The sequence below is a fragment of the Nematolebias whitei genome, chromosome 9 (assembly GCF_014905685.2).
Source record: "Nematolebias whitei isolate Nwh7 chromosome 9, NemWhi1, whole genome shotgun sequence".
Lineage (NCBI taxonomy): Eukaryota > Metazoa > Chordata > Actinopteri > Cyprinodontiformes > Rivulidae > Nematolebias > Nematolebias whitei.
The window spans coordinates 35,672,581-35,693,582 of record NC_056506.1 but is presented as its reverse complement, the minus strand read 5'-3'; the positions used below and the strand labels follow the sequence as shown (position 1 = coordinate 35,693,582).

General features: G+C 40.9%; 1 protein-coding gene across 1 annotated transcript in view; it reads left to right on the top strand.

Annotated features, from left to right (window-relative positions):
• Positions 1–21,002, top strand: part of LOC119414244 (receptor-type tyrosine-protein phosphatase S) — a 100,675-nt gene that overhangs the window by 27,714 nt on the left and 51,959 nt on the right. The window contains exons 2-5 of the mRNA XM_037681343.1: positions 1,144–1,346; positions 5,889–6,034; positions 7,550–7,691; positions 17,910–18,098. Of these exons, the coding sequence (XP_037537271.1) occupies positions 1,214–1,346; positions 5,889–6,034; positions 7,550–7,691; positions 17,910–18,098 (610 nt within the window). The 5' untranslated portion in view covers positions 1,144–1,213. The remainder of the gene's footprint in view (positions 1–1,143; positions 1,347–5,888; positions 6,035–7,549; positions 7,692–17,909; positions 18,099–21,002) is intronic.

Here is a 21,002-nt window from a genome sequence, read left to right as displayed (position 1 = left end):
GTGGAAATTCCTTCACATCCCTGACATCAAGGCGCTGAGTTTGGTCACTGGCTCTACTTACTCCTTCTCCTCCTGTCTTCTCTCGTTCAACTTCTTCTCTTTTACTTCCAAAATTCATCTTCTTCTTAATCATCTGAGAGGTCTTCCTCTCTTGTAAACAACTGACCACACCTCTGATTTGAAAGAGGTGGTCGATTTGAACCAATCAGAATGGAAGGGCTGAACTTTATCAACTAAATAAAGTATTATTTTAATCTGCTCTGTTGAAAAAGTCATCAAATAAAAACATTTAAGACACTTATCAACTTTAAATGAGGTTAAAACCAATAAAGACACTTGGTTAAACTTGTAAACAGAAAACACGTTTGCAAATTTTTGGGCTACACAGGTTCTTGTCATCTGCAGGAGAAACACACATAGCAAGTTATTTAGTTATTCCCAGTAAACAATTATTTCATGATAGAAAAACATTATTACTTCTTTCAGAATGTGAATAAAAGTCTGTCAGTTTTCTACATGCAGGAAAGGGGACCCAAGTGTCAAGACTGGAATTCCTTTGAACAGAGACAAGGCTTTTCTGTTATTTACCATCGTTGAAGGATAGTTTGGTTGGAGGTTACAAGGTGATACCAGGACATCCTGGGTGATCTGTGTTAACTCAAACATCCATTTTTGGGATTCACAGAAAGGGCGTTCCAATATTATTCAGATTTATTGGAACTTTGGTTGTCTTGCAAACCATAAAAGTCTCTTGATACTTTCCAGAGTTAGAGATGCTGAGCACAAGGTTTAAACTGTCCCAGGATCTGAAACGGGGGTGGAATGTCTCATTTGCTCAAGGAAGAGGAGTTTCCTTTTTCAGAGACATCTTTACAGAATGAACTACTCAGCTACCAGAAATAAAAGTGTGTCATAAAATGACATTCAGCGACGCAGGTATATCTCTACAGCCTTTTTGGCTAACCTTGAGAATAACTTTATGCACACAGTCCTGTGAGATCTTGCACAGTCCTTTTGCTCAGAGATTGTGTTACTACCATAAATGTGACGGCCTTACAGCCTGGTTTTTTTTTTTTGGCAGCAGCTGAAAATGCTGGGTCAGAAGTAAAGAGCATGCTCCTCAACCTCTTTTTCTGTTTGCAGAGTGCCTGCCCCTGCTGAGTGAAGCCCGACCTGCATTTTTGTCATCTCCAACCAGCCCAACGGTGGTGCCATGCTATTGTGTAAACCAAGCAGCGTTCTGGCTCAGACCAGGCAACCCATCCTGGGCCTCGGCCTTCATCTGTCCCACATGTGTCTGCTGCTGCCTTTGGTCATCCTTCTAACCAGCGTTTGTGCAGCACTAGGTATGATGTTTTAATGGCTACCCATTTTCTTTTTCTGTATTTTACTTAATCTGAGTTCAATGTAATAGTGCGACACATAGAACGTGTGCGTGTGTGTGTGACGGAGAGAGAGAGAGTGAGTGAGTGAGTGGGGGAGTGGCTCCCCTCCTGTCAGTACATCAGCTCTGAGCTGTGGTGTTGTTAATGTGTTTTGATAAGGCGGGAGGTCCCATCAGCATGTTTCTCATCATCTTCTTGATTACAACATCTCAACACATTTCCTGCCTCAGTGGTCTCTAACCCCACCCCACCCCAACACACACACACATTTTCTTTGTCAGACTTGGCTATCACCGCTCTGAAAATGTCACCAAGCAGATTGTGTGTGTAAAAGATAAGGTATAAAGGATAAATATAAAACATGGCACCTCTTAGCTTTAAAAACAGAAATTGTCATTTTATTTAGTTTGTGTCTGTGGTTATGGTCCTGTGAGATGACTGATATATATTTTTAAATGTTTGTATACACAGTAATGAGACAGAATGACATCTGCTGATTTTTGGACCATCCACAGGGTATGATAGACGACTAACAACGTCTATTGGAGACGACGTCTGTTGTGACTTGGTGTTATATAAATAAACTGAATTAAATTGAATTGATATATCAGCAGAAACAAAAAACACAAATGAGTGAAAAGTTTTACAAGAAAACACAGTTTTTTAAAAGTTAACTTTTATTGTTTTATTAACAATATGTGTAGCCAAATTGGTCAATATTAGCTGATAAACCAGAAGTGGGCCATCAACTGGTTTATGGCACGTTCTATTGGACCTGCGATGTTTTTTACATTGACTCAGTTTAATCTTTTCACCCCCTGCTAACAAGGCCTAACAAGGTGAGATTGTTTCTGACCCCTCGGTGTGTCTTGAAATAACTCGGCTCATATAATTTCTCAGCTTTTCTTATTCTCTTCTTATTTTTTTATGCAAAACACGTGAACATGTTGATTTTTTTTTTTTACGGGTAAACAGTTACTGTTTATAAAATTATGATACTGATCAAGTATAATATATTGAAACTCCATTGTTTGTTGTTTAATTCAGATGTTCTTATTTCAAAAGTCTCTAAAATAGTTTTCATAATGTCATTTGTACGCTTCCAGTTACATCTTTAAAACACAGATTTGATCATTTACATATATATATATATATATATATATATATATATATATATATATATATATATATATAATATAGTATATATTATATATATAGTATATCATACTTTTACTGTGAAATACAAAGAGAGGGCATAAACAACCTAATTAAGAAAAAAACTAAAAACTGGCTTGTTTGCGATTTCAAAGTAATAGTTCAAATCATTTGTGGTGTGATATTTTAAAATAGGTTTTTAACTGTAAGTGTCTTATCTGTTGCAGATGACTCTCTGAATATAGTTCTCATGTAATTCACATCTGAGCACTTTGTCACTAACCACCATTTTAGTAGACACCGAATAGCTCCAGTCACAGTCGTCTCTGTTTATATTCTATTGGCATCACGGTGGTTCAGTGGTTAGCACTGTTGCCTCACAGCAAGAATGTGGAAGGTTCTAGCCCAGAGTTGGACCTGGCATCATTCTGTGAGGGGGTTGCATGTTAATATATTTATTTATTTAATTAAAACTTGATTTAACCAGGTAGCGCTCAGTTCGGATGTCCTTCACAAAGACATTAAAATGTTGATTATATGCGTCCATAGATTTCAGGCTGCAAAACTCCTCCATTGTGTAGGAACTCCTCGTGTTCACTAAATAATTATGCCATAATAAGAGATCGGAGGCAACTTGTCTCCGTCGTTTGACATTCTCGTTCTCTACCTCATACGGGTTAATTCAGACAGCAGTCATTTTCTGGATATATCTTTCTGTTGCACATTGGTCAAGAGTATCAATAAACTTCATTTTGGCTTGTCTGAAAGACATCGTGATTGTTGTTGTCTAGTGCTTGCCAACGATAAAGACAGAAAAGTGGCATTGCACACTTCTTGTTGAGATGTAGGAAAGTTTGAAAGTTTAATTTTGGGGTGACAAGCTAACAGCAAATCAAAATCTTCACTTCATCTCATGCAAACACTATTTTATAAAGCTTTACTCTACCATGATTGATGCTTTTTTTTTTCAGAAACGATCTAGTTGTTTTTACTATTTGCACTTGCAAATAATCAAATAATCCCATGTAAATAGCTGTGTAATATAAAAATGGGGATGTTAATATACATTAGCAGCTAGCTCATCAATCCAGAAAAAAAAAATCAACTTTATTCCTCCAAACTGGTGTCATACAGTATAGGGGGCCGAGATGGTGTAGGGGCAGGGCCGACTCGGAACCCGAAGGTCCTGGACTCGATCCCCATTCAATGCACATCTCGTGGCGTCTCTGAGCAGGACACCCCATCCCGAATTGTTCCCCGGGCAGCCTACACAGCTGCCCACCGCTCCACCGGGTGCATCCCAGGTGCGATGGGTTAAATGCAGAGAACTAATTTCTTTTCACATAGCATTTTATTATTATTATAGTAGAACGAGTTATCAGCAACAGGTAAGATATTAACTGTTCATGCAACACTTGGTTTCATAGATCCTGAACTATCTGAGGCAGAAAAATGAAAACTGTTGATCATAGATTATTACATCTTTTTATTTTTTTAAATAAAATAATGATGTTTTTAACTCAAATCCATAGTTTGCTCAGAAAGAAACTCAGAGTTCCAGTTCCTGTCTTATCGCACACTGCAGACACTGTGAAGTTCTGCATTCCTGTCCTTGTTAGGTCCGAGCACAGCAGCTGTCTGTCACTCAATCCAAAGATTACAAGTTACATAGGTGTTCCATTTAAACCCGAGCAGTTTGGGGTCAGTGGCAGACCGGTCTGCTTCGCGACAGCAGAACGAAACCTACTATTGAAAAAGACAAAGGTCCTGATTAGTCTTTTATTTCCAGAGAACCTCCCGATCATAACAAGTTTCTGCTGAGTGCAAATCCATTCAGAGCTAGTACCTTGTAGGGCTTTTCTCTGCCTGTTGGAAAAGGCTTAAGTGGTTATTTTGTCAGTGAGGTCGGTTTTTCAGGAGGATTGAAAGGCGTTTAAGAGAACATCGAAAACATTCTGGATTCAACATAAAGCCAAGAGAAGCCTTTGAGGAACACAAAATTCATTCATAATCCAATAGAAGAGAGGAAGCCGTTTTAGCCATGACACTTTTTTTTCCTATCGACTTTTGATAGCTCACAAATTATTGGCAGGGGAAAAAAGGTGCACTTAGCTCCACACTGTGTGTATTTGTAAGAGTCTAACAGGCAGAAAATATCCCGCTCCTGCGTCTAAATCTGGCGAGGATAAATATGTTCAGTCAACATGCTTTTTCTGCTGCTCAGGATTATGGCAAGCATAAAATGTAGCCACCTTTTTTCTGACATTCAAATTGATCCTTCTCGAAAAACACCGTGCAGCAAACAGAAGACCCTTCTTTTGTCGTGAGGCCGTTCCAGCTCCTGTTGTGGGGAAACACTGTGTGGCTATTAAAACGTGAAGTGAGTGGGAAGACATTTGAACCAGTAAAGAACCTGACAGTGATTCTTTGATAGGCAGTGGTTTTATTCCTAATAATATTCCTGCTCTGTCTTCAATCACAATGGCAGGACCTCGCCCACCCAGACACAGGGGAGGAGGGAACCAGGTTGCCATGGTAAGGGTCATCCTGACTTCGCCCTGATGGATAGCTGCGATTTCGTCGCTGTAGAGGAGTTAAGCTGGGCGCCATGGCAACAGGCCACAGACAGATAGCGAGGGGTGGATGCGTGAGGTTGTTTCACTGATCTGACTCAGCCGCTGTGAAAAGTGTAGGTTCAGTGCTGTTGGTTCAATATCACACTTGGAAATTACTGTTTTCTTGCAGAGGGCGACTGCAGTGCTTAAACATCTCACATCACAACGCGATCGCTGGAAATTGCTCTCCTGAAGTCACCGATGGAGGCTGAGCAGAAAGCTGGATCGTCAATAAAATCACTTATGGATGCTCGGCGTTTGCAGGCACAAAATAAAAAAAATAAAAATAAATCACACCTCTTGTATTAATACATTTAAACCAATTATATGCTGTGAATCTTCAGCGACACTTCTCCCTGCCTGTGAAACGCGCACGTGTCGTGACAGCTTCGGCAGCGCCGTGGCGTCCTGCCGTGCAGAAAGCACAGGGATGCAGAAAAAGAGAGGAGCGAGAGAGAGATGTTCCTCTAAAGCCTCAGTCCCATCTTTTATTTATGACCCACAGGAAGTCCTTCAGCTTGTCCTCTAGATGATACCCAGGAAGTAAGCACAACCGTGCAGTCGTCAGGACACGAGTCATCCTGACCGGTCACCGATGGTGAAATGGGGCGTGGTCAGCGGGGGGTTGCTACTGTTGCTGGAGTTGATTTCACGTCTTCCAAGTATGAAGATGTCAGTTTTCATGCTTGTGCTTTTCTCTCTTGCTCTCTCTCTTCTGCGTCTTTTCTTTCAGGCCCACCAAGATTCACCAAGATTCCAACAGACCAGATCGGCGTGTCAGGGGGGGTGGCATCATTTGTGTGTCAGGCCATCGGCAACCCCAAGCCTGTCGTCTACTGGAACAAAAAGGGCAAGAAGGTCAACTCCCAGCGTATCGAGGTGGTTGTCACAGTGCACAATGTTTCTCTCACACAGTAGCAAAGTGATTATTTCCAATCATGGCTGTTTAGTTTCAGATCATATTCCACTTTTAATATACAATTTTTTTAGATCATGATTCATGATTAACCTGCTGCTGCTATAGTTTGGTTAAAAGAAAATGTTTAGAAAGAAATAGAGATACCCTCGTGTTTATTCACTCCATATGAAGCTAGGTCTTCCGGTGTATTAGCTGTGTGAGCAGAAAAACTGGCGGTCTGTCTGCCTCCTCTGCATGAGTTATGTATTTTACATGAACCAGGTCTGCACAGCTTAAAGCCTTAAGTAAGTTCATTTTTCCCCACATGAAACAAACGCACTTTAAGTGTTTCTCTTGTGGGCTTGTTTTACCTTTATCTTCCCATGCTTACGTCACAATTTAACAAACTTGCCTGCAGAAAAGCTCAGCGTAAATCTTAATAAAAACGTGAGCAACTGCCTTTCTCTGAAGGTTTTACACATCACCTGACCCAGCAAAACAGCCCGGGTCTTCTGGGAAAGAGGATTTTAAAAATGACAGCAGAATTTTAGACAAACACATGACATACTATCAGTATAATGTAAAATGTTACAACCCCGTTGTTTAATAAAAACTGCACGGATCTGTAATTTAAGTGCTCTTTTGTAAGTGTTCACACTGAACCAACTTCATCAATCATCACCTTTTGGCAGCATGTAATAGAAGTATGTTGTGGATTTTTTTTTGTTCGATTTAGACATAGACTGTGTTATTCCTTTTTCTTCTGCAGCATCTCACGGTCTGTGTGAGGTTGCACAGCTAGGCCTCTACTGTAACATGTTAATTATAACCTTTCCAGGTAGTGATAAATGAATTATTCTGTGCTTTGATATGAGTCAGGCTTGTAATCCTGCTGTTAAAATAAACTCTGTGGCCGGAGCATGACAGATTAATGGGAGCAACATCAATTTTCCTAGCTAACCTTGGCAACAAGGCACATTAGCTCCAAACTGTTAAAAAAAAAAAAAAAACGCGATTAAAAGATTGTTGGTCATGCTCAATTAAAATCTGCAGAATTATGTGCAAAACTAACACATGAAAATTCAATGTTCCCAACCGTTGATTCTAATTTCTATTGAATGCACACATTTTAATTGAGAAAAGGCTACAAGCAAAGCTAACGGAGGGAGTTGCATAGCTCTTATTTCAAGCTCAGTTGAGGTCTGACTGTAAAGTGATGCAGTAATGTGATCTAACTCTTAACGACGTTGCATTTCAAGTAGGGGGCCCGGATCAGCCTTACTTGTTGGTAAGTACAATGCCTGCGCAGGTGAGGTGTTTTGTGCAAGTTTTAGAGGAGTTTGCCACAATTACAAACCATGTAATGCTGATAAAGCAAAGAATTCAAAGATGCTGACAATAAAACACATATGAGTTCAATGTTGTGTTATTAGGAGGCAAATGTTTGCTGTGCTGTGTCTAATGCCATGTGCTCTGTACGTTTTGTGGCTTCTCAGACCATAGAGTTTGATGAAGGTGCTGGTGCTGTGCTGAGGATCCAGCCGCTCAGAGCCCCCCGAGATGAGAACATCTACGAGTGTGTGGCACGCAACAGTGAAGGAGAGATCTCTTTCACTGCAAAGCTGGCCATTATCAGAGGTAACACACACATGCACACAGTCCTTTTGCACTTGTTCCCAGCCGTCGTGTCTAGCTTCACTGGTCTGTCAGCTGTGGATGTGACAATAAAGCAACGCCACACCCTGCCTGCACATCAGGCTGCAGGGAGCTGTTCTTTTTATAGTCCCTTTGAGTGCACCCAAGCATGATCTGGCTGTGAAGAGGGCCAGCCAACATGTTAGCTCAGGGGCATTTTAGCATTGCAGCTTGCCGTAATCATTCCGCTTCCTGGCCAGAGTGAGGGCGTTAATCCAATGTTGACCGTTTCCTTGGAGGGAACCCTATCTGATGCTTCACTTCGACAAGTTATGCGCTTAAGTTGCAGCGTGTGGCTGTTAGCTTGGGATCTGAGCGTTGGCCACTGGCCCAGCACAGCTGGACTGGATGAAGACTCGAAGAGCAGCTACTCAGGCTGTCGCTTGAACAAGAAAATTCATGGGATTAGGCCTTGGATTGGCCAATGCGCCTTTATCGCCAAGAGTAATTGAGGAGGAGGCCGAGGAGAGGTGAGAGAGGAATATGACGGAGAGTAGGGAGCCGCGAGTGAGTTGAGCAACGCAACAGCATCGAGAAAAACAATAGAGATGGAATGGGATGTCGGAGGAGTTCGGGGCGGGGAATTTGTGAGTGCAGAAGATGGATGAGGATTGTGGAGTTGGCGGGGCTGTGTAGCAAGCAGAAGGCTGGTTGCCGAGGGAATAGTCTCCTGACCATCTGTTACCCAGCCCATCATCTCTGCACACACAGCCCCAATCTAAAGCACATTACCGCAGAAACTGCGCCTCAAGGCTGAGCGACTCAGTTTGTGTGTGTGAGTGTGTGTGCCGGGCTTATAAACTCCTCTTTGACTGAGATCTGTTCTTGAGGATGCCCCCCCCCCCCCCACCCAATAAATCAGTGAAGCATCAGTAAATGAAGTGATATTTAATTGGATTCAGAGACATTAACAAAAGTTTCCCTGAACGCACCGTCTGCATCCAGACAGCAAGAGGTCCGGTAGATTTTACTGCCATTAAAACAAGAAGATTCTTAAATGCTGGGCCACATAAAAGCTTGTTATGATTTTTTTTTAAAGCTATGAGAGAGTTAGAGATTGTCTTCGGAGGCGGCTGATGCTTTACAATTTGATACCATTAAAGCATTTACACAGTTTTCAAACTGTGTTTTACGATAGAGGGCCCAGACAGGAAATGCATGCAAGAATTTATAAAAACAAAAGTTTTTTATGCAAAATAAATTTTGAGGAGACAGTCAGAAGTTTACGAGAGGAAAAAGACAGAAATAAATTTGAAATCTAAAAGAAGTGAAAGACAATGGAAAAATAATAATTTGCTATATGAGCACACACATAAAAAGAAAACGCAAAAACAGCACAATCCAAAAAAAGCTAAATATTTAAATGACAAACCTCTTCAAACCTAAGTGACGTTTTTCTGAAACACGTGGTCATTAGTTTTTCATCTGGTTTCCTGAAGTCACAAAGAAATTAATCTGCTTAATTAAGACAAAAATATAAGAAGTCTGCCTTTCACCCCACACACAAACTATTCAGATTTCTCTCCATTTAGTCACGTAACCACACTTTTTTAAATCTAAAAAAGCTTTCTCGTATAGTGGGTTAATAAAATGAAATGAGAACATGTCCAAATATAAAAATACATAAAACGTTGTCTGTTCAACAGAATCTCCGATATTCATTAAGTGCTTAAAGTTTTGTCTGTACGGCCTAAAACATTTACAGACGGAGAAACTGCATTTAATGCAAAAATACAGTGTGAAGGCCGAGCGCCGAACTATATGCTAAAGAAGATGAAACGGAAGAGATGAAAAAAAAAAGTAGCTAAAGGCTAAACTTAACAAAATACTAGCTAAAAGAAGCTAAATAGTAGCTAGAACGTAGCAGTTCGCCAAGTAGGTGAAACAAGAAGGTAGGGTTTTTTCTAATTAAAAAGTGGCTAAATAATTTGAATATTATTAAGTTTTTGACGATTACATTGTTTTTATGATGGCTTGGAGCAAAAAATCTAAACTGCAAATTTGAATAGTTGCAACGCCCAAGCAGAAATATGTAGAAACGTGTGCACAAAGTGTGCTTTGGTTGGTCTTTAAACGAAGCGCTTTGTTGGGGAAGAGGCTCGCGAACCTCTGTTGTAGATGGAGATTTTCCATTACTGATGAAAACTTCCTTCCCCTCCCATCTTTTCATTTTCTGCTGTGTTTCATCTTGTCGTTTTTTTTTCTGTCTGTTGACTGGGACTAATAGCTTGTGGTTGGCCACAGGATGTTCTCTGCTGCTCTATAGCTGCCTAATGGATGGAGATGTGGTGGGTTATGGTCAGGGAGATGGTTCTTGTTGTGCCATGACCATCATCTGCAGCACACATCCCATTATCTCCTCCTCTCCCTTCTTTCCTCACAAACTCCATCCATCCTAATTTTGCTTTTGTCCCGTTTTATTTTATCCACCGTTCTTTTTTAAAAAAATGTTTATCTTGACCCTCGCTGGCTGCGCACGCCCTTTAATTTTTCTTTTATTCCTCTCGTTGCATTTTTCAAGCTGTGTGATGCTGCAGTTGTGTTGTTGAGCTTTTAGGAGACAGAAGTATCTGCAGTTCTGCATGTTTTAAAACCTCTGGTGGGCGTCAGACTCGTGCTGCCGCAGCGCTGCACGTGTGCGTGTGCACGACCTTCACACTTGTGTACAGATGTAACTTCATCACACATTTCATCCTGATTATACTCACCTCTCAGTTTCCCATATTGGGGGGGAAAAGCAGGTGAGGAACGGGGTGGAGGGAGCACCCTTTATATGAACAACAGATCAGCAGTGACCCCCCCCCCCCCCCCAGGCGTCAGCTGCGTTGGCAGGCCGGCGGCTCAAACAGCATTTCAACATGAAAATAACAGCGAGTATCAACCCAGCCTGCAAGAGGATTAAGCTCCTTGAGAGGAGAACTGCCTCTTTCATCACATGCCCTCGTCTTCACTTTTCATCCTCTCCCTCTGTTTTATTATTCCCATTCTTCTTCTCTTTTTCTTTTCTTTTTCTCTTCCTGCATGTTGTACACGTGGAATCACCCTTTAACTGCTGGCTCTGGATATTAGGAACATGTTGGGGCTTTTTTTTTTTTTTTTTTAGGTATGAAAGATCTACAGGATCCAACTTTGCATTGCTTTGTGATCTATTATCATAAAGGCTCATTAGCATTTAAAGTGCTCCCCTTCAGCCCTCCTGCAGCCTGTGGAAGTCAATGCATGAGAGTCTCTGAAGACTGCTGAGTGCTGGAGGATTAATTCTGATTCAGGCTGCTTGGGATCAGCTCTTCTGCAGGCTTCTTTCGTGCACGTTTCCTTCTGAAATAATTTGAAATATGAATAGGCAACCTGTTTCTTAACCCGTCTGACTCTCTTTGTGTGAATGTGTGTGTGCGCGTGGGGATGAGGACACACAGAGGGAGAAAACCTGGATTCCTGTTTGTTTGTTTGTTTGCATCATGCATTATGTGTTTGGCTCACTGGGTGTGTATCCTTCCACACTGCTTCTGCCGTATGTGTGTGTGTGTGTGCGTGGACACACAAATTGCTTATTTGCCCAGATCTGGTTGGCTCAGCTGACTGGTTTTGGGCACTGGGCCTGATTGCCCTTCTGCAAACATAACCAGGCCAAAATGTACACTCTCAACCTCTCGACGCACACACATACCCACACGAACGCACAAAGCTCCGGGGAACAATGCTGCTCAGCGCTTGCCAATGTTCCCCGAAACACTGTTGACACACAGAGTGTTTATATCCACATGGTGCTTTTTTTATTTTTATTTTTTCTCCACAGGCTATCTTATCAATTTAACCAGGAGATAGAAAATAAGCTTGACTTTTGTGCGGCAGTGTTTGTGTTTGATAAACGATTCACTTGGTGAAAAAGTGTGATCAAGGCCATGCCTGCAGTATCTATTTCAAGCGGACGCTGACTCATCCAGGAACCTGGCAGAATACTTGTGGCTCCCGATTCCCGTCTCCAGTGAACCGTGCTCAAGAGTTCAGCCATCCTTCTATCTGCTGGTTTATCTGCATGAGCAGGATGTGTGCACGCGCCATTTATCGCCCGCCGCCAACGGGCGACGCGGCGATGATGTTGCTGCCCGCGTGTTTATCTGTATCTTTAGCGAAATATCTCGTGAACCACCTGACAGATTTTAATGGAAGTCTCAGACAGTAATCAGTGGAGCTCTATTTACAAATAATTAACTTTTGGAGGCGACTTCTTTCAAGATGGCCGCCACAGCTTATCAAACTTAGCTAATGCAAAAATAAAAAATGGCAATAACTCAGCCAGTTGCACAAATATTGAGCTAAAATGTTGTGTGATAATAGCTAAGGGTCTTTTACAACATATATCCTGAGCACTAACTGGAAAAAAGATATATCTATTTTTAAAACTTGGCCATTAACTTTAAAAGTTAACTGTTTCTGTCTGTTGGCAAATTATCTCATTAACCACTGGACAAATTTTATTGAAACTCTTAAAAAGTGATGAGTATGTGTTTTGTTTACAACTGATTAATTTTTGGCGGCAACTTAAATCAAGATGGCCACCACAGTCAACAGACTTTAGGAAACACATCAGTGAATGTAACTCAGCCCATCTGACAGATTTTGAGTGTGGAAGTAGCTGAGGGTCATCTTCAACACATACCACAAGCACTATACAATGCACAAAATGTTTGCTTTAAACTTTGACAATAAATATTAAAATCAACACTGTCTGTCTGTTAGCAAAAATCTTTCATAAACCGCAGATAATAATTTAGCAAAACTCTTAGATAGTAATCATTCAGTGTACCTCAGCAACTCTTTAACATTTGGGGTCGACCCAATTCAAGACGACCGCCACAACTCATCAAAACAAAAATGGCTGCAACTCAGCCAATTATGGTATAGCTGAGAGACATCCTCAACACCTTCTGGATATATTGTAGATAGTAAATGTGAATAACTTTTTATGTTGATCCAGATTTTAATGGATTTTTTTCCACTATAGAGGGGTGTAAAGCACAAAAGACGTGCTTGTCTGCCTGCACTCAAACACAGGCCTCTCTTTTCTGCATTCAGCCTCTACTTTTTCTCGTCTGTGGTAAAAACAGAGGGCTCGCTCCCATATAAATAGTGATCTGAGAGGCTCTGTTCCTCCCTTTAACATCTGCAGAGCCCTTTAGTGTGGAGATACTGGTGCAGACAGCAGAGCCAGTTTAGTCCCGTGTGATCAAAGCCTGCAGCTAGCTAGTCATTTGGCGATACGGCAAGCCGGCTGGAAGAAAGAAAGAAAGAAAAAAAAAAAAAACAGCTAGTTTTTAAAGTGTTTGACAGCCTGTTTCTAGAAGACTATAAACATACCGCCCAGGCAGCAGGAGTTACTTCAGCGCTGACACATGCCCACACACGTACACGCTCGTGGAGCACAGGTGGCTTGTGGAGGTGAGCTGTGAGTTTTCAGAGGCGTGGCGCTGTCTGTGTTGGGCGCCTGAAATGATTTCTGACTAATAACTATGCAGAGGGCTGTTCAGAAACAGCAGCCGCAATTAGAAGCTGGGATCAAGAGGAGGGGCAGGGCACTGGGGGTAATAAGGACTTGTTAGCCGTAATTGTTAAAATGTACCAACGATTAGAGGGGCCGTTCTGGGATGTGTCTGCACGCATTTGGATATGTCTGATTACAACGGGAGGAGGGGGGGTGTAGCTGAGTGGCTGACTCTGAGCCTATAGCTTTGTCAAGTTAGAATCTTCACAGACTTCTACCATGTCCACATATGTTCATGACAGGAAAGGTGCCCACTCTGAAGGACCAGTTGTTTCCTCCCCCCACACTACACTGGTGAATGAGATTAAATGTCACAATGACAACAGTCCAGATGGCCAGACGCGTATTCTTGCTTCCATCAGCCCACCTGGTTTTGTTTTCCACTCCTTGACCTTTTCACCACACTCTCTCCCTCTAAGATACAAGCACCTCCTCCATACCTGCAACCATAATTAGATGTTTCAGTGAAGCAGTTTTTAACGTTGCAATTTGCTCAATCAAGCCCATTTGAGCTGTCAGGCATGACCGAACCTGCTGCTTCTCGAGTCAAGCATCATAGACTAACCTGCAGCTCGAGGTGCAGACTGCAGCCGCATCAACTGCCTGTGTTTACTTTGCTCCTCTCCTCCTCCGGGCTCCCCTTACCTAACCACATGACAGACGCACACCATCTGCTCCCGCACTCTGCAATGGGGATGGAGAGGCTGTGCGAAGATAGGATCTATCGCCCTCTTTCTCTCCCCGCAGCCGTCGTGTCGGAGAGATCCTGTCAGATAGGCGCATCTTGCTGTTGCTGATGCTGCAAGGAGGCGGCTGAGGAGAAACGCCACCCGAAAAGCTACGAGTGGAATCAGAGCTCGGAGGACAGCTTGGATAATGAGGCTGTTTAGTGTAGCAATCAGCCCACAAAAAAAACCTTCCTGCCGTCGGAAAACGGAGGCCGCCAACACTCGTCGCCGCCCACAACTGATCAATGCTAATGATGCACCTGAATGGAGGATGGTGACACGGCCATTGATGAGACAGGGAGGGAGATAAAGGGAAGGAGAGGGGAGCAGATCGATGAGCAGGTCAGGAGGCTAGATCCCCTGAGGCGAGGAAGATGGTAGCACTACATCTGCTCTTCTTTGCCCTCCCGCCCCCCACCACAATCCCACCCCCGCCCAAGTCCGCCACTGTCCTGTGAGAGTTCAGATGGTCTTTTTATCACTCCGCCGGCTACTGCTACATGGACTCCCCGGCTGTTAATTAGAGCGCACCACTGCACTGGGTTTGGGGCATGAGCATATGTGTGTATGTGTGTGTGTGTGTGTGTGCCTGTAGGGGGTCTGGCACTGTATTCCAGACAGGTCTTTATTAATGCTGCAAAAGATGACAGTGTGGGTGGACCTCAGACTGAATAATTACACAGAAGTTGGAGAAACAAGCACAAACAGGCTCATTTAAAAGATATAATGTTGTGCTGTGAAAAATTAGTTTACAACAAAAACAGGAGATTTAAAAGATGAAATGAAGAAATAAAAATATTTTTTTTTATTTTGTGACAGCACACTGTCAGTGTGTACAAATGTCATTGTATTTAGATGCAATGATAATAAAGGTCTATTCTATTCTAAAAAAAAAAAAAACAATACAACAGTTTGAAAACCTTGAACTAACATCACTAAATCCATCAAATGCAAAATAAAAAAATACTAAAAATTTAAAGATGAGTACAAGGTTTGAAAATGCCATCACTCCTGTTGTTAGGGTGAAGCAGCTTTTAAAAAGCTGTTGTTTTCCTTTTAGCTGCTCCTTTCTGCAGAAGTCGGCACTGTCAAACGAACATGAAAGATGAATGATCTGGTAACTGTTTATACCGGATGCCACTCCTGACGCAACCTGAGCTCAAACCTGCAGCCTCAGGATTACAAGACCCGGGCGCTGACAACCGAGCTGCTGCAGACACAAGCGCTTTTTAAAGTTATTAAAAAATATTTCAGAAGGTTTTCAAACTATCTCAAAACTTACAGATGATAAATAATATTTACTAAAAATAGCGTCCAAATCTACCCATCCTAATTTCAAAGATGTAGTAGATTAAATCAGAAACATGAGGGTGGTTGCTACTAAATAAGGTGGATTTGATGTGGACAAAGATGGGCAACGAACAGTATTCACAACCTAAACTAGAGAAATTGCATTTCCTCCAAAAATGCAGTGTGAATGCTTATTGCTGAAGGATTTGCAGAAAACTAGCTGAAATTAGGTTAAAAAAAAGCTGAAATTAGCAAACAAAAGCTGAAAAGTAGCTGAAAAGGCAGAAATAAGTTTAAACTACCCAGAAAAAGCTGAAAGGAGCAGAAAAAAATTACTTGGGCTGAAAGTAGCAGAAATTACCACAAACATTTTGAATTTATCTGAAAGCAGCTGAAATGAGCTAAAAATGCTTAAAAGCTATCTTAAAAGTTAGAAAAACTTAACGTAACAGAAGAAAGCAGAAAGAACACGTTTTCCCAGTTATGCTGCAAGAAGCAGAAATGAGCACAAAAAGTGGAAATTACCAGTATCTGGAAAAAATCCAACATTTGATCAAACAAAACAACTGAATAATAGCTAAAAAACAGAAAGAATCTTAAATTACCAAAAGGAAGTGGAGACAGCACATTTTTGCTGAATCAGGTTAAAAATGATTTAAATGAGTGCAAAATATGTGGAATTAGCTGAAGCTGAAATAGCAGAAAAAGCTGAAACTTGCAAAAATTAGCTGAAAGGAACAAAACAAGTTGAAATTAACAGAAAAAAATCAGAAGAAGCACAACAATTTGGTAGGTATCAGACAGAATCTGAAAGGAGCACAAAACAGCTGAAAGTAGCAGCAAGTAACTGAAAAATGTTTAAATTTGCTCAAGTAAGTTGAAAGAAGCTGAATCAGAACAAAACGTGAAAGGAGCAGTAAAAGGTTGTAAACAGTTCTAAAGCTTTGAAGGATATAAAAATGAGCTCAATTAATTTTCTGAGACAAAAATGGTAGAAAAGACTAAATATTTCAAAAAGCTAAAGTTGCACCAATACCAAAAGTCATAGCAGGATTGTCCTGAAAGAGCTGAACGTTTTGAAATATGATTTGATAGCACCAAAATTGTGGAACAATAAAGATGCCGAAAAATGTACAGAAGAAATAAAGAACCTGGAATAATAAATATTAACAGGATCACAATAGTGTGAATGCTTATTAAGCATTCACATTTAGTTTTTTTTTTTTTTTTTTTTTGTCTTTTCTGGTTGCTTGGTTGCAAACACTGAGAATCCAGTAAAACTGCAACAAAACATTACTAATTTTATCTTAGTTTTCATCCACCAACTAATCTCCAACAGATTCAACCCTGTGAGATTCTACCAGTCCGTCAATTTAGTCTCTATTACCAGCAGCCGATCAAAAAGAACAATTTGTTCCTATTTTCTTGCTCAAATGTCTGAAAAAGACAAACAATATCATCAGTCTGACACATGACTAAAAAACAAAAACAGTTGAAATGTAGTTATCAACTAAACTATCATACATCTGTCTGGTCTTTGCTGGATGTTTCTTAAAAACATAACATTCAGGTTCACTTTGCTTCTTCTTTGTCTTCCTTTTCCAGTTTTCTTTAAGCACACATCCTGATCAATGTGCTGTCGTGATTAGGTCACCGAATAGGTCACATAACTAGATTTACTATAGGTACATAAAAACAGCAAAAGTCCAAAGAAAAACCCTGAAAAACCAGATAAATTTTATTGTTTTGTTAATGTTTATTTAACCAGGCAAATTAGCATTACAGATCTTCTTTGCAAGGGAGGCCTGGACCTGAAAGCAACCTAACATACACATGTTTGTACTGCGGGTGGAAACCAGAGTAGCCTACTCGGAGAAAACCCACGCAAACACGAGAATGGTAAATAGACTGTACTTATATAGCACCTTTTTATCTTATCAAGACACTCAAAGTGCTTTACACTACAATCTGTGTCCTCATTTACCCATTCATACAGCACTCTACTAGATCTCTACAAAGCTAACTGAACAAATCATTCTAAAGAGACTCTTCAGAGCTTTATCACATTCATACACCCATGGGACACACATCGGAGGCAATGAGGGGTTCAGTGCCTTGCCCAGGGACACTTTGACATGTGACTGCTGTTGGATTCGAACCCCCAACTCTTGCATTGGAGGACTACTGCTCTAACCACTCAGCCACAGCCGCCCCACAGAACTCCACACAGAAAGGCTCCAGGTCCAAATGGGCATTGAACCCAGGACCTTCTAACTATGAAGCAACAATGCTAACCACTAATCTATTGTGCTGCTGAATTAGTGATCAAAGCCTGACTCATTAGAATCGCTGTAAAAATATGGGGAGGTATAAAACTTTTTTGGACATTGTTGTGTAAATCATACAGCAAGTACTTCTGTACTTTATACTGTACTGTACCAGGATGATTTATATTCTATCTATAAGCTATTAACCAATCCTGGAGTCACCATTAGCATGCTAACATGCTAACGGGTTATAAATCATGGTTTATTTAAACTATAAATTGAATCCTGTCTATTTTTTTGTTTAACATACAGTCTTTGTTTCTGTTTCTTCCAGAGGACCTGTTGCCTTTTGGCTTCCCCAGTATAGACATGGGCCCCCAGCTGAAGGTGGTGGAACGGACAAAGACGGCCACCATGCTCTGCGCTGCCAGCGGCATCCCTGACCCGGAGATCTCCTGGTTCAAAGACTTCCTGCCAGTCGACCCCAGCCTCAGCCAGGGTCGCATCAAACAGCTTCGATCAGGTGAGACATATCGGTGTTAGTCCGGTTATTTCATTTGCAAATGAGTAAACAAACGCTGCCTCTAAAGCTTAGCTCCTCAGTAAAGCAAATCCCTGTCGCTCTAAATTTGGTGATTATCAGGTTTTAATTATGATTGAGGGATTACATGCTGCTCTCTGTGTTTATCTATATCCTTTGGGGGTGTAAAACCTTTTTAAAGCCAATTTCATTAAAGGGATAATTGTGCCATCCTTAAGCCAGTAAGAAAATAAATAAAACTCAACATTTGGTAGGAAAGATTAAGAAAAAAATGTCACGTAAAATGCTAATTTATCTCTTTATTATTAATTGCTTACGTCAAAGAGAGACCATTGGAATGCAGTAAAAATATTGTTGAAGTTTTGTGTCACACACTTAAAAGTTGGTTAAAACAAATATAATTCATAATATAATTAATGCACCTTAAATCGTCAGGTGTGAAAAGACCTGGTAGTAAATGCTGCTATGCGTTTGTTTGCAACAGGTGTTTTATCGTTTCATCGCCTGGCTTCAAACTGTAAAAGCGAGCTTGGCGTCTTAAGTTTAGAGGCTGGGATTAGTTTTCCAGCAGCAGTCAGAAATGGAGTGGGGAAGCTTTGTGCTGCCAGACAGAAGGGAAAACCCAGAGCTTGTGTCGACGTATCAAAGAATAAATACGGAGAAATCACATCTTGTGCTTGGAACAGTTTATTCAGCTTTGTTTATGCTCCTTTTGTATCGATGACACAGTGTCTCTCGGAGTAAGCCGACATGTTTTTCACAGCCATTTTCACTCAGCCGTCCTCAGGGGCGAATGAAAGCGATGGTGAGGCGAAACCATTTCGCTGTAGCTTCATCCATATTTTCTGCGCCCCCACTCACCCACTGCATCCTGCCAACTCTCATATCTTCTCGCCGTCCACAATATCTTTCACTGATCGCTTGTAGTCAGCTGTACATCTGTATCACTGTTTGTGGAGCCTGCAGCTATGTTGGAATGAATTCAAACACTTTATGGTTGACAGGAAGTTAGCATTCTCTGCAGCTGATGATCTGTTAGCCGCTCTACATGTGCCTTTGCGACACATATTAAATGGTTTTCACAAGTGTGTCAACGTAATGTTTGATTCTGGTCTATATTGAAAGCTAGTATGTTTTTTTTTTCTCCTTCGTTGTCGGAATTGTTTGATTTCTAAAGATCAGCATCAATCATAGAAAACTTTAAACTGTATCGTAAACTATATCAAGTCTCAGAATGTTCTCCTATGGTTCTGTTTTCCTGTGTGAGTCCAGAGCCTTGTTTGATATTTGAGCATGTTCAAAAAATTTGGGACAAATTTTAGCTTAAAAATGGCCGAGAGTCATTGTAGGTGTCTCAAACGCATCTCAGATGTTTTTTCTTACCCCTGCATGGAAGCTCTCTTAAAAAAAATAAAAAATAAAATAAAAAATGCACCAATGATACAAACTTAACTAAAAAGTTCCTGGAGAAACTTTGACGGGGCTGCCACACTGCTGCCAATTTAAATTTTTGATTTAACAGTATTATGTGTTGGGGTTTGCTCTCAGCTACCACCATACCAACCTTCAGCTCAATGCAGCAAAAAAAAAAAAAAAAAAAGAGTTATAATCCTTTTTTAAGTTATGGTGGTGGCCATCTTGGATTTTTTTATTTGGATTCAGTATGTGATGGGGAACAATCTTAGCTATAACCTCACCTAGTTTCTGCTGTGAAAGTCTTTTTTAACAAAAAAAAAAAAAAATAGCTGAGTTAAAGCCATTTGAATGTAGCTCTGTTGGCCATCTTGAATTTCTTTTCCCCACTATTTATGGAACATTCTCAGCTACCACACCAAATTTCAGCTTACATCTCTAAAAATGGCTGATTTATAGTAAGTTTCCTTTTTAGCTCAAGCGGCCATCTTGGATTTTTGATTTGCATAAGGACTGTATAACAACTCGCTCTCAGCTACGACCATACCCAATTTCAGCGCAGTATCCCAAAGATTGACTGTTATAATAGAAGCTGTTGAGTTCCATCAGGCGTTTTGTATGAGAAAAATGGCATCTTTGTTTGCAAATTACGTCGCCATGGTAACTCGAAATGCCAATAAACGTTATAGCACACATCATGTTGCTGAGCCAGTTATTTTGATATAATATTTGGGGTATACGTTGCAGGTTGGGCTGCAAAAAAAGTTGATTGACTATCAAGACCCTTTTCATGTGGATAATAATAGATGCTGCCTTTCTAAGCAGTCCCCAATTTTAAAAATTGTCCAAATCTGCTTATATTCAGTTCAAACGTGTACTCCAGTAGATTTACTCCTAAATGCAGGGGCAGCTTCTAAACATAAAATGAGCCTAGGTGGGTATGATGTGGATAGGGATGCACATTAAAATGAGAATACACTTTTGCAAAATCATACACAAAAAATCCATGACTTTCAAAATATGGCTGTGCAAAACACAGCCGCACGTCTCGTTGGTCACTTTGTTGCAAACATTCGTAATTCAGTGAGATCGTGATAGAAAAGTATCATTTTTAAATTATCTTGAGTTGCCAACTAGTCTCCAGCAGTTGAAGCCCAATGAGATGCAATCTTTAGGTAAAACACAGGAGCTCCTACGGTCTCAGGTCAGGGGTTAGTTAAAAGATGCAGGCTATATTTTGAAATCATCTTATTACCATTGTCTGCAAGAAAACTAAAGTCATAAGAAAGAAAAGAAAACTGAACTGCAATCTGTGGGGACATACCTGTGAGTTACCCCCATCTTTGAGTTTTTGTTTTCATTGTTGAAGGCGTTCATTGTACAGTAGTCCCTCGTTTATAGACGGGTTTCTGTTCCGGACTCCCCCGCAATAAGTGAAAATCTGCAAATTAGAGACGTTATATTTATTGTAGT